At 43.2% G+C, this 12966-nt stretch overlaps 1 protein-coding gene across 6 annotated transcripts in view; it reads right to left on the bottom strand.

The window, feature by feature from the left end:
- Positions 1-12966, bottom strand: part of SHTN1 (shootin 1) — a 99855-nt gene that overhangs the window by 12543 nt on the left and 74346 nt on the right. For all 6 annotated transcript variants that reach the window (XM_064144297.1, XM_064144298.1, XM_064144301.1 and 3 more), the window contains 5 exons: positions 10980-11062; positions 5920-6029; positions 5274-5327; positions 1994-2114; positions 447-630 (listed from right to left, as the gene is read on the bottom strand). In XM_064144297.1, coding sequence (XP_064000367.1) covers positions 447-630; positions 1994-2114; positions 5274-5327; positions 5920-6029; positions 10980-11062 — 552 coding nt within the window. The remainder of the gene's footprint in view (positions 1-446; positions 631-1993; positions 2115-5273; positions 5328-5919; positions 6030-10979; positions 11063-12966) is intronic.

The raw sequence follows: 12966 nt of genomic DNA, 5'->3' as shown, positions 1-12966 counted from the left end.
GTTTAATTTTTATTTATTGTTTTGTCCAGACCCCTGGAACAGGCTGCCCAGGGGGGTTCTGGAGTCTTCTTCTCTGGAGACATTCAAAACCCACCTGGCTGTGGTCCTGTGTGATCTCATCTAGATGATCCTGCTGCTGGACTGGATGAGCTTTCAAGGTCCCTTCCAGTCCCTGACATTCTGTGACTTGGGTTTTGATTCTGTTTTTTCAGAGGTGAGCTTTATTTTTAAGAACATCCACAGGTTTTACAGGAAAATAACTTCATTAATGACAATTCCATTTCTACCTCCACGTGAGACTGCAAATTACTTGAGGAGTCAGTGGCAAATCCCTGCAGACCATACATTTATCCTGATAACCAAAATCAATCATTAACCACATTCAAAATGCACCAACTAAGCAAAGCTGATACTCAAATAGATCTAGAAAACCATATTCTACTTACTGTAATGCAGGCTTAGAGTCTGTGTCACCCTTAGGCTGGTTAGAGACAGGACCTGAGTTGGGTACTTTGGAACTGAATTCTGTCTCCAGGTCTTTCTTGTTCAAAGCTGTTTGTGCAGCACTGGTCCCTGAACCTAGCACAGGCAAAGATTTTGATTCTGATGTGGCCAAGATTCCAGTGGGACCTAAACAACAAAGAAAGTTTAATGGTGAGACTGCAGCACATAAGCACAGGAGAATTTAAGCTAACTGCAGAAATCAAACCTGAATTTTAAAGAACAGCTTCCAGGGAATGAAGAGCAACAAAATCTGTATTTGCAGATTCTGCTCTCCCTGCCAAGATGAGCCCTTTCTTGCAGCACAAGCAGGGAGAGTTGTGTGCTCGATCCCCTGCCTCTGAGATGCTAAGTACCAGCTCACAACTTGCCAGTGCTCACCCAGTGTGAAGTGCAGCTGGAGCAGGAACCAGCCCAGTGACCATAAAACCTGTTCTCACACAAATGAATAATCAGTGAGCTATCCATAAATCCCAAGCTAAAATCATACAGCCACGTTAGAACCAGCCACATCAGCATCAACTGTGGCATGGACACTTGCATAGGTTGTGATTGTAACCAGACAGAACAGAAACAGTTTTCCACACGACTACAGTAAAGCATAGCTTAAAAACTGCAGACTTCCACTCTGCAAAAGAGAGTCACAGAAAATCTTTGTCCTAACTCTCATTTCTAGAGTACTGTGTACAGTTCTGGAGTCCCCAACACAAGGACAACATGGAACTGTTGGAGCAAGACCAGAGAAAGCCATCAAAATGCTCAGAGAGCTGAAGCAGCTCTGCTATGAGGACAGGCTGTGAGAGTTGGGGCTTTTCAGCCTGCAGAAGAGAAGGCTTCAAAGAGACCTTGGAGTAGCCTTCCAGTATTTGAAGGGGGCCTACAGGAGGGCTGGGGAGGGACTATTGACAAGGTCTTGTAATGACAAGATGAGAAGTAATGGGTTTAAACTGGCAGAAGGGAGATTTAAACTGGATGTTAGGAAGAAGTTGTTTAGAGTGAAGGTGGTGAGACACTGGCACAGGTTGCCCAGGGAGGCTGTGGCTGCTCCCTCCCCTGGAAGTATTCAAGGCCCAGGTTGAATGAGGCCTTGAGCAACCTGTTCTAGTGGGAGGTGTCCCTGCCTATGGTGGGAGGTTGGAACTGGATGATCTTTGAGGTCCCTTCCAACCTAAACCATTCTATGATTCTCTGTCTTCCCGTACTTTCAAGAGTGTTTTCATAGCAGGCTGAGGCTATTAACCATCTGTGCCCTAGGCAGGACAGAAGAATCTGTTTGTGAACTGTGATGTGTGCAGAAAATCCTGACACAGGCATCTCTTGGAGAAAAGGGGAATGGGAAGTGACAGCTGTGACAGGGAAGGGAGTCTCTGCAGAAGGAAGCAGGGTTCTCTCTAATGGCTGAAATGGCAACAGTCTGGAAGAAAAAGTAAAGCTTCAGGAGTCACTGAATGCAGAGACAAGAGAAGAACTCCAGTGGAGCCCAGGCACTTACTGCCACTGTCCTGGTCAGTGGTTACTTTCCGGCGTCGCAGAACTCGTTCCAGCTCCGTTTCGCTGCTGTCTGTTTCAAGGGACTTCAAGCTTCGGGAACTAGTGGATTTATTCAGTGTTTCCTGTAGCAAGGAATAAGCACAAGAAGCTCTCTGAAGATATATCATGCCTTTCCAAACATCACAGATGTACAATGTAAGAACCTTTTAAACTGCAGAAAAGCAACTGTGGTTCTTGACCAGCATGCAGAGCTCTTCCATTAGTACAACAGGAAGCATCTGGGCATTGGCTCACCACTACTGCCTTACTTGGATTTTCTGATGTAGGGATTAACAGGTAATTGGAGAGAGAACAAGGGGGAATGGCCTCAAGCTGAGACTGGGGAGGTTTAGATTGGACATCAGGAAAAAAGCTTTTCATGGAGAGAGTGGTCAGGAACTGGAATGAGCTGCCCAGGGAGGTGGTGGAGTCACCAACCCTGGATGTGCTTACAGATCATTTGGATGTGGTGCTTAGGGATATGGTTTAAGGTGAGTCTTGTAGAGTTCTAGGTCGGACTTGGTGAACCTGAGAGGCTTTTCCAACCTGGATGTTTCTGTGATTCTGTGTAACTGTACTTACCTACATATTAAAGGGTTGATACTGGACTTAAGATGGTCTGGGTCACTAATAAAACCAAATTTTGATGTTTGCAGGGAACTGCCAACCTCACTTTAACATTTAAAGGGTCTTAAAAACCTGCTTGAGCTTTGCCTTTAATTAATCTCTGTTTGAAAAAAAAACCAAAGCTCCATATTTTACTGCTCCAAAATGGTTTATATTTTAACATGGTCCCATGTTGCTACATCCTGGTGTATACACATCTGAAGAAGTCAGCATATACTAGCTGTATCTCCTATAATATAAGCAATCTGATCTAGAGGAAAGTGTTCCTGCCCACTGCAGGGGGATTGGGACCAGATGATCTTCAAGGTCCCTTTCACTCCAACCCATTCTATGAGAATTCTATGAACTAACTGATCTAACATAAAACTGACACACATTTCATAGCTTCTCTTACACAGTGAGTCAGATCTCAAGTTGAAACAGGACTGATATGCATATAAAATAGAAATGCAGGCTACCTTGGCATAATGCCAAGGTTAGCAACTCGCAGCAGTGAAGCTGCAAGCCCAGCAGCACTTTTCTTAAGGCAGGAGTGAAAAAGGCTTTAATCAAAAGGCTGAAACCTCCCAAACTTGCCCACAGGAATTTTACCATGCATGTAGTGCATATTGCCTGCATTTCCCAAGTGACAGGAGGCAGCTACTGGCTCAGCATCAACTTGATTGCAAAGTTTCCTCCAAATGTTTATAGTGCAATTGGAAATTTGGCACCCAACTGCTATTTCTTTCTTTCTCCAAGCCTTGACATCCCTAGGAATACCCAGGATTCACATTTATTCAGCCTTCCAAAACATGTCAGACTCACATAGCGTTTTCCCAGAGCATAACTAACATATTCTTAACATCTTTTGTTGACAAGCATGTTAACTTTTGAGCAGAAATAGCAAAGATCACAAGTTGAAAATGCTGTGCTACTTTCAGGATCTCAGCAAAGTCTCTCCAATTCTTTAGCTCCCCCTCAAAAAAAATGCCATTGGCAACTATTTGAAATGTAACTGCTCAAGTACAGTATTAATCAGTAGCACAAACATACACATAAGAAAGCAACTTGAGCAGCTGAGTCGCTCAAACTCTGCAATTTACAGAGCAGAAATGTGTTTCGCTTGCAACAATTATATGGAGGTCTACAGGAAATGCATAATTAGCATAGTAACAACAAATGTTTACTCCATCACATCCCACCCCCATGTTTGTTGTCTGACTGTGCATAATGACTGGTCTCAAGAACAGACTGGAATTGGATTTTATACAGTTTGTCTTACACTGCAAATATCCTGAAGGGCTCAAAAGCAACAAGCTAGATTCAGAAGCAGAGTGACTGCAGGTTTCTCCCTGCCCCCTCTGAAGCACATAATCAAGTCTCTCCTGATGTCAGTGATACAGTGTCAAAGAAATAAAACAGCTATTAGAAAACGAAAGGGACTTCAGCAGGATCGCTCAGTCCAAGCCTCACTGGTCTGAGCAGCATGCCAGAGCAGTAATTACAGAGTGCCATTTAAAACAACCTTTATCTTGCATTTCTATTTACCTCCACATTTAACTATGTGTCCCTCTAATTAGAGCCAGCATTAAGGTCTGGTGGCTCTCTAGATCTTTTCTTCTCTTCTCCCCTTGCCCTTATGTGACTGGAGAACAGGGAGTTGAAGGTGTCGCATGCGCGCCATGCTCATGACTTTAAATCACTCTTTGCTGTGCTGTCCTGCATCAGCCAACACAATGCTGAAGTTACTTTCCTAAGGGCCGTTCAGGAGGTCTCATGGATGATTAGGATGATCAGAATAATCAGTCTTACCTTCTGCATCTGAAGCATTTTGTTTCAACACAGGCAGGATTTTACACTAGTTCATCACACAAAGGCAACATTTCACCTGATGTGCCCAAGCTGCACTTTGACTTTGAAAGTTTCTGTGTCAGAAGTCAGGGAGCAAAAATCAGAGCTCTCTCTGAGTGCTTCATGCAATTTTAGGACTTGCAACCAGTTAAATAAGCAATGCAGTGTATGAGAAAAGGACAGGAGCACATCACATATTGTTTTGAATAGCACCAAATATGCACCTCATTAGGTTTGTTTTATTGACAGATGTGTATGCGGACAGCAACTCAAAATCAATTTTTTCTGCATATAAACACAGGGAGATGAGAAAGCTCTTGCTCTAATTAGGCTACCTCTACCCTAACAAGAAATTTGATGCTTCAGAAGACAACAGGAGCTCTGAGCAGTTGATGACAATGAACCCTACATCTACCGTGTGTAGTCCAGAGGCTTTACTTTGGACCAGATAATTCATCTGCCTCTCCCTCCCTAAACAGCCCCACTGTGAGCACTTGGAAAGCTTCCAAAGGATCCAGGGCAGGTGCAAACCGCTCCCCTCTAGTGGCAGGACACACAAATCCAGAGCAGAGTTAGCAGCTGAGTTTTCATCAAAATTAATTCTGCTGGCAAAACCAAAAGCAGTCTTGCAGTTGGGCCAAAAGTCAAAAGTGGAATCAGGGAATTTACTCCAAAACTGCTCTGCAGCTTCACACCAAAATAATGCCACACAAGTTCCGAATGCTTGGCTCTGTCAGCTTAGTGAGGAGCAAAACTTGAAATACAAACTCTCTAAGATCTCTTACCAGAATCCCTTTTAATTCTTTCATTGCACTTTCAGAGGGCTTTGGTACTTCTGGCTGTAAACAAGCACAAACACAGGCATGTTAAAACACACACAAAATGGACCATGATGAGCTTTTTACTGTAGGAAAGGCATCTCACAAGGATCTGCTGCACAGGGCTCTCTCCTCTCTTGAGCACATGGCTAACATTCAGTCTGTTATACAAGTGAAAAGGAGAGTCTTGCCTCTCAACTCAGCACTGACTCACAGCCTATATATGCTTTTGTGAAGACTCTAAGTAGTGGTATGCCAAATGTTCCATCAAAAGAGGAAATACAGCAAGACAAAGGTTACTTCTTGATGAAGTCCTTCCCATCCAACTCAATTATTCTCTCCATGCTTTTATTTTTTTCCTCAGTAGCTGTTTGTGCACAAGATGCTTACTTTCAGCTCCTTCTGTGTCAAAAGAGCTGGGCTTCTACTGTTGCCTTCACTTCTTTCTCTGTTGTTCAGGCATGTGTTGGTCTAATTCATTTTACTCAAAATCATGCACGACAGAAAAGGTGAGGCAAATGCATTCTCCTGAATGTTTTCCAGAAGTCTGATGCATTTTCAGTCTAAATTACTGGACTTATCTACTATTATTGCTCTGCTCTTTATTCCAAACCTTTGTTTTAGGTCTGCTCGACTGGTTGACTGGTCTCAGATGAACTCCCTTCTTAATTCTGTCCATCATTTCTTCAACAGCTTGTCTCTTCAGATCTGTAACCTCTTCTCCTGTTCCAAAAACCAAAGAGCATATCACATTCCAGATATGAACTACAGAGTAATAAATAACACAGAGGAAAAAATACATGGTAATTAAGAGAGCCTCCTAACCAGCTTGCTTGCCATATAGAGCCTGTTAGCAAAACAATAAGTCAGTTTTAATGATGAAACAGCACTTACATCTACAATGTGCTTAGTTAGTACTCTGCAGCAGGTCTTTTCTCCTGTCTGTGTGATGCATGTTGCTTATGTACTATCCCAATCCATGCTTTTTCCCAGTGCTATTGAGTGCTTGTATGATCAGAAAAAATACAGAGGCTCCTTTTTCTCCCTAGAAGTGGGCTGCTCACATAGTCCTTCTTGAAAGACCACTATATTACTCTTTATTTTCCCCACCAGAGAGAGGTCTTTTACCTTACACTGCATTAATGCATCTACACAGTAGTAGAAACCAACAACCTTGCCTTTGCTTATCTGGAATTCTAGTTTCTGGATACAGCACTATCAACAATCTTTGCTATCAGCTCAACTGTCATAAGCTCAAGGATAAAACACAATCTACACATGCTGAGGATCCAGTACTGCATCAAGATCTGGAATCCTATTACAAGAGGGATATGGATGTGCTGGAAAGTGTCCAGAGAAGGGCCACGAGGATGATCAGAGGGCTGGAGCTGCTCTGCTATGAGGAGAGACTGAGTTGGGGCTGTTCAGTCTGGAGAGAAGGCTCTGAGGTGACCTTATTGTGACCTTTCAGCTGGAGAGGGACTTTTCAGGATGTCAGGAACGGAAGAAAGCTAGAAATGTGTAGATCCAGACTGGATATTAGGAAGAAGTTCTTCAGCATGAGGGTGGCGAGAGCCTGGAACAGGTTGCCCAGGGAGCTGGTGGAAACCTCAGCCCTGGAGGTGTTTAAAGCCAGGCTGGATAAGGCTCTAGACAGCCTGATGTAGTGTGAGGTGTCCCTGCCCATGGCAGGGGAGTTGGAACTAGATGATCCTTGCGGTCCCTTCCAACTCTGACTGATTCTATGATTCTAGAGCCCAGATGCAGAAGAACACAAAGCTCTTACAACTGTTTGGGAATTGGGAACTGCAAAAGCTCAGTGCTGAAGCACCAGAGACTAAAGAATGGGGCCTCACCTCTACTGCATCGCTTTGGTGTGGCTCAGCAGAAATTTCAACAGGACAAACTGACAACATCTCATGGCATGGCAGCTCATGACAAGTCTACCAAACATGGACCTCGTATGAAAACATTTGAGAACCTCCTGGCACAATACACCAAGATCTCAGACTGAACAGAAGCTTGCATTTAGAGAACACTGCACTGAGGTAAAGAGCAAAACTTAAATGCCATAAGAGAAAAGGGTTGCTTTTTTCCCAAGAGTTCCAGTATCAGGACTGCAAAATATTCAGATGAAATGGGTGAGTTGTGAGATGAATCTAAACCATACTTGTTAACTTCTCAGTGTTCTGAATAATGTAACAAAAGAACACTTCATATGCCATACCAAAAAGGATGGGGGGGGGGGGGGAAGCACACTTAAAGCAAAATAGATGGAGAAACATAGTTGACACTATTCAAAACTGCAATGCTGTATCTTACATAACAGGAATTTTAAATAGACTTTTTGATCTCTCACTTGTCAGGGTACTATTGATGATGATTCATAGAAATGCAATTTCTGTATTGTAAGCCTATTTAATGTCAGGCTTTAATTTCACAAACAGGCTGTTTCAAATATAAAAGCTTAATTGATGGTATGGGATGGAAACCACTCATTCCAAGACCTTAACATGGGTCAAAACAAGACTCAAGTTGAATGCAATAACTAGATAAAAAAAATAGAGAGAAAGTTCTTTCTTAAAGTTTGTGGGGGTTTTAAGAACAGATGAACTATTAAAAGAAGCAGGTTATATATGTGATTGAGGAAAGGTCAGAACTCTCAGTTTGCTAATAGATAATGAAAGAATGGGATGTAGGGAACTTACAGAGAATTTCACAGCCTTTCCTGCAATCACAGTTTGGAACATCAACAAAAAGTTGTAATCAAAATGTCTAGGAGCTTCAAAGTGAGGAAACTTGACAAATGAAGGCAACAGACCTAAACTTCTACTGAAAGGTAAGATTCATCAGAGATCTCAGTATAAGGTCGCCTCTCTGTTTTACCAAGACCAACAATATTATTTCTCTCAGACTGGTAACCAGGTCCCAAAGGTTCCCCTAAAGACCTTCACAAGTCATCCCATTCCTCAGTTTCTCACCCTGCCTATTGGTTTCATAGAGCAACCCAGCCCTGCTTACCTACCATAGCAGTCTGTCAACATCCATTTTTTCTTAACAGTTCTACCTTACACCTGCAACCTCAGCCAGGTTCCCTTCTGCAGCCCCCTTCTTCGTTTAAGTGGCACCAAATGGGCTAAGCAATTCACTACAAGCTCTTCTTGTTCCAGAAGGAAGCAACAGCAAGAAAACCCTTGGTATTCAGCTAGCAATACTTGTCTGACTAACTCTGACTCTTCAGACACTCATCATCATTTCTACCTCTGTACTTAACTCATGCTTTCAACCTGCTAAGTTTCCAGCTTCCATTAACAACAATAAAATGCATTTTCAACTATTACTCTGCATGCAGAGCCACTTTAGTGCAAGTCTCTGTTTTGGTTTAGGTTTTCAGTATTCTAAAAGGCTTATTTGGGATTACAGCCAGCTCTGAGTAGTAATTTTGAAAGATATGAATTGAGGGATGAAAACTGAAGCAAATAGCTCTACAGAGAGGCTCTAGACAGAAGAAATCACATACAGGGAGCCACTGGGAAGATGCACATTTCCCTGTACTATGCTGTAACTCCTCTCTGCTTAATCATAAAATGGCTTAGGTTGGAAAGGACCTCAAAGATCATCCAGATCCAACCCCTTGCCATAGGCAGGGACACCTCCCACTACAACAGGTTGCTCAAGGCCTCATCCAACCTGGCCTTGAACACCTCCAGGGAGGGAACACTCATAACCTCCCCGGGCAACCTGTTCCAGTTTCTCCTCACCCTCACTGTGAAGAACTTCTTCCTAACATCTAGTTTAAATCTGGGTTTGTCCTTCTGCCTCTTTCAGGTAACCTATGGAAGTGCATATCCCTGGACATACTGCGGCTACAGTTTCTAGTTTAGAGACAGAGGTTCAACCTCTCCACACTGCCACAGGCAGTACCAAACTGTCATGATGCAAGCCAGTGTAACATCCACCTCCCCCAGCACATCACCACTCCCAACTGTGTGCTTGTCAGGGACTTCTGTGAGCCTGTAAGAAACATGACCACCCTCACTCCAAGGGAAAAAAAAAGATAATGTTTAATCTCCATCAGTGAATGAAATCAGCTCAATGTTACTTGTAAGAATTACAACCAGAAGCAGGAAGATTAAAACTTTTCTGCAAGTGCAAAGTCTTTGCTTAGTTTTTTAGGTTTTTTTTGACCTGCAGCCTCAAAGACCGTTCACACTAAAATGTGTTTGGAAAAAGTAAATGGGATGCTGATCATTAGCTCAGTGTGGATGCCTAAGTGGCCACAAGGGCTATACACATTTGCTCAGGATCTCAAGGAAGCTTGCAGTAGAATAGTAGAGACCGTTACAATTGGAAAGCATCTACAGCAATCACCTAGTCCAACTGACTGACAAAACTTAAACCATGTTATTAAGGGCATTGTCTAAATGCCTCTTAAACAATGACAAGCTTGGGGTATCAACTACCTCTCTGCAAAGCCTGTTCCAGGGCTTTATCATTCTCATGGCAAATAAATACTTGCCATTGTCCAGTCTAAACCTCTCCAGTGCTGCTTTGCACCATTCTCTGGGTCGAGGCAGTCCCATGCACCAACACAGGCTGGGCAGTGACTGGCTTGAGAGAAGTCCTGAGGAGAGGGACTTGGGGGTGCTAGTGGACAAGAAGCTCAGTATGAACTGTCAGTGTGCTCTTGCAACCCAGAGAGCAACCAGAGTCTGGGCTGCACCAAGACAAGTGTGGGCAGCAGGGTGAGGGAAGTGATCCTCAACCTCTTCTCTACACTGAGGAGATCCCACCTTCCAGTAGTGCATCCAGCTCTGGAGCCCCTGTTACAAGAGGGTATGGATGTGCTGGAACGTGTCCAGAGAAGGGTCATAAGGATGGTCAGAGGGCTGGAGCTGCCCTGCTGTAAGGAGAGGCTGACGGAATTGGGGCTGTTTGGTCTGGAGAAGAGAAGGCTTCGAGGTGACCTTATTGTGGCCTTTCAGTATCTGAAATTGGCCTACAAGAAAGCTGGGGATGGAGTTTTTAGGATGCAAGGTAGTGACAGGACTGGGGGGAATGGAAGAAAGCTAGAAATGGGTATATCCAGACTGGATATTAGGAAGAAGTTCTCCATCCTGAGGGTAGTGAGACACTGGCACAGGTTGCCCAGGGAGGTGTTTAAGGCCAGGCCGGATGAGGCTCTGTACAGCCTGATGTCGTGTGAGGTGTCCCTGCCCATGGCAGGGAGGTTGGAACTAGATCATCCTTCTGGTCCCTTCCAACCCTGACTGATTCTATGACTTTCATGTGTCCTGTTGCTGAACATCAGGTAGAAGAGCTTAGCATCTCCCTCAGAAACCTGTAAAGAGCAATGAGTTTGACACACAGCCTCCTTTTCTCCAATTTGGACAAAGCATTAGCTTTGTCTAGCAGCTTTTTAGCTGCTCCTCATAGGAATACCAAAGACACAGTACCAAATATACTACTTCCTATCTCACAGCACAAATGCTTGGGCCACAACTACATTTCTCAACTGCAAGGCAGATGAATATGCTGGAACAGACGCAGCAGTAGTTAATGTTGACAGGTTTAAGCATTTTATCACAGTCTGTACCCAGAGGTCATTTTCTTTAGCTTTATCTACAGTGCCCAGCAAATAACCTGCATGACTTGAGAAAGGATGAGCCATACCTGCCTCCTGCTGAGGGGGCTTCTCCTTCTTGCTCACGTTGGTGTTGGAGTGAGATCTCTTGCGGATCATTGACATGAGAGACCTTTGGGGAAAATCATCACACACTGTATCACACACTGCTAGAATGAACTTGAACATGACACACAAACAGCTTGCTTCTACCTGATTATACAGCTGCTTACAAAAGAGTTCTCCAATGCATGTTGGAATACCCCCCAACACCACCTCCCATCAAAATGCACCAGAGAAATTTGTTTCTTTTTAACAGCCATTAGGCACAAATCAAAACACTCCACATTTGAATGTTAAAAGACAGTGTCTCATTGTGACACATGACAAATTGAAGCTGCTCCAGCATAATAAAAGGAAAGAAAAGCTGTGAGTATTGAAGTATTATTCTCCAGAGGACACTTAAATATGGTGATCAGTATCTCCTCGACAACTCCAAGCTTATAATATTTTTACAGTGTCAAATAATTATCCCTTCACTACAGTCAAAGCATAGGAGTCCAGGCAAGGAAATGAATCATCTTAAAGCCCAAGTGTAAACTCCTGTGCATCTGATGTGTCAGTGAGGCCTATCATTCCCTACTGAACATTGCTTCTTACAGGGTAGCTACCTTCCCAACATAAAGGGTCGAAACTCCATCCCAGAAAAAAGGCAATCTCCAGTGCCTAGGCTCTAAAAATCTCTAGGCACATAAACATAACAGTGCATGAAGGAAATATTCTGATTTAGCTATTGGAAGACTTGAAATGAATAATGTTCTCTATTCAAAATAGTAAAGGAGACAAACTTTAGAAAAAAAGCAAACAAAAAGGAGAAAATACTCAAACCCAACAATAATCAAACAAACAAAACCAAAAGCAAAACAACCCCAAACCCCACGAACAAAATAAAACCCCACAGCACTCCCACACAGTTAATTCAAGCTACACATTAGTGAGAAAGAAGCAGGCAAGCCAAATGACTTAATGGACATAAAAAGAACAAAAGACCAAACAATTGTTCTCAACATGGTTATTCAAATTTCTAAAAACAAAGTAAGATGCACAAAGGGATGAATTCTCCCTGCTAGACATTTTCCTTACTCTACATTTACCACATTAATTAACAGTACTCCTGTACCTAATTTCTAATACAGAAGGTTAGAAATTGTCAAAAAGCCATTTATTTCCAAAGCCAAGCAGACAATATGAAGATTAGCTGAGTTCCTAAAATTAACTGCTCATCTGGTCTAACAGCTGATACATCATATATTTGTCACCTGCTTTTACAGTCCTTGCAAAAGTCAGGACAAATTGTGATCATTTCACCCCAAACTGTTTGATGACAGGAGGGCAATTTTCTGGGCTGGTTTAACAGAATCATAAAATGGTTTAGGCTGGAAGGGACCTCAAAAATCATCCCATTCCAACCTCCTGCCATAGGCAGGGACACCTCCCACTAGAGCAGGTCACTCAAGGCCTCATCCAACCTGGCCCTGAATGCCTCCAGGAAGGGAGCATCCACAACCTTCCTGGGCAACCTGTGCCAGTGTCACACCACCCTCACTGGAAAGAACTTCTTCCCAACATCCAGTTTACTCCTCATCCTATCATTACAAGACCTTGTCAATAGTCCCTCCCCAGCTCTCCTGTAGGCTATCTTCAGAAACTGAAGATGTCCTCAAAGCCTTCTCTTCTCCAAGCTGAAAAGCCTGAACTCTCATAGCCTGCCCTTGTAGCAAAGCTGGTCCAGCCCTCTGAGCATTTTTGTAGCCCTCCTCTAGACTTGGGTTTGGTTTTTTAACTTATGGAACCACTTGTGAGTCTGCATTTTCATCACCAATGTCCAGCAGGAAGGGACACACAGTAACCCAACACATCCCATGGTTCAAAGGGTGTTTTTGTTTAGCACAAGTCTCTAATTACAGTTATCAGACGAAGAGAAGAAAAAATAATCTCCTAAATTTGGAGTGAACAGTTATCTCTCCTTCTCCAATG

Source organism: Pogoniulus pusillus, chromosome 6 (genome assembly GCF_015220805.1).
Source record: "Pogoniulus pusillus isolate bPogPus1 chromosome 6, bPogPus1.pri, whole genome shotgun sequence".
Classification (NCBI taxonomy): Eukaryota; Metazoa; Chordata; class Aves; order Piciformes; family Lybiidae; genus Pogoniulus; species Pogoniulus pusillus.
Note: the sequence above shows the minus strand (reverse complement) of the source record. Positions and strands in the feature narration are given on the sequence as shown.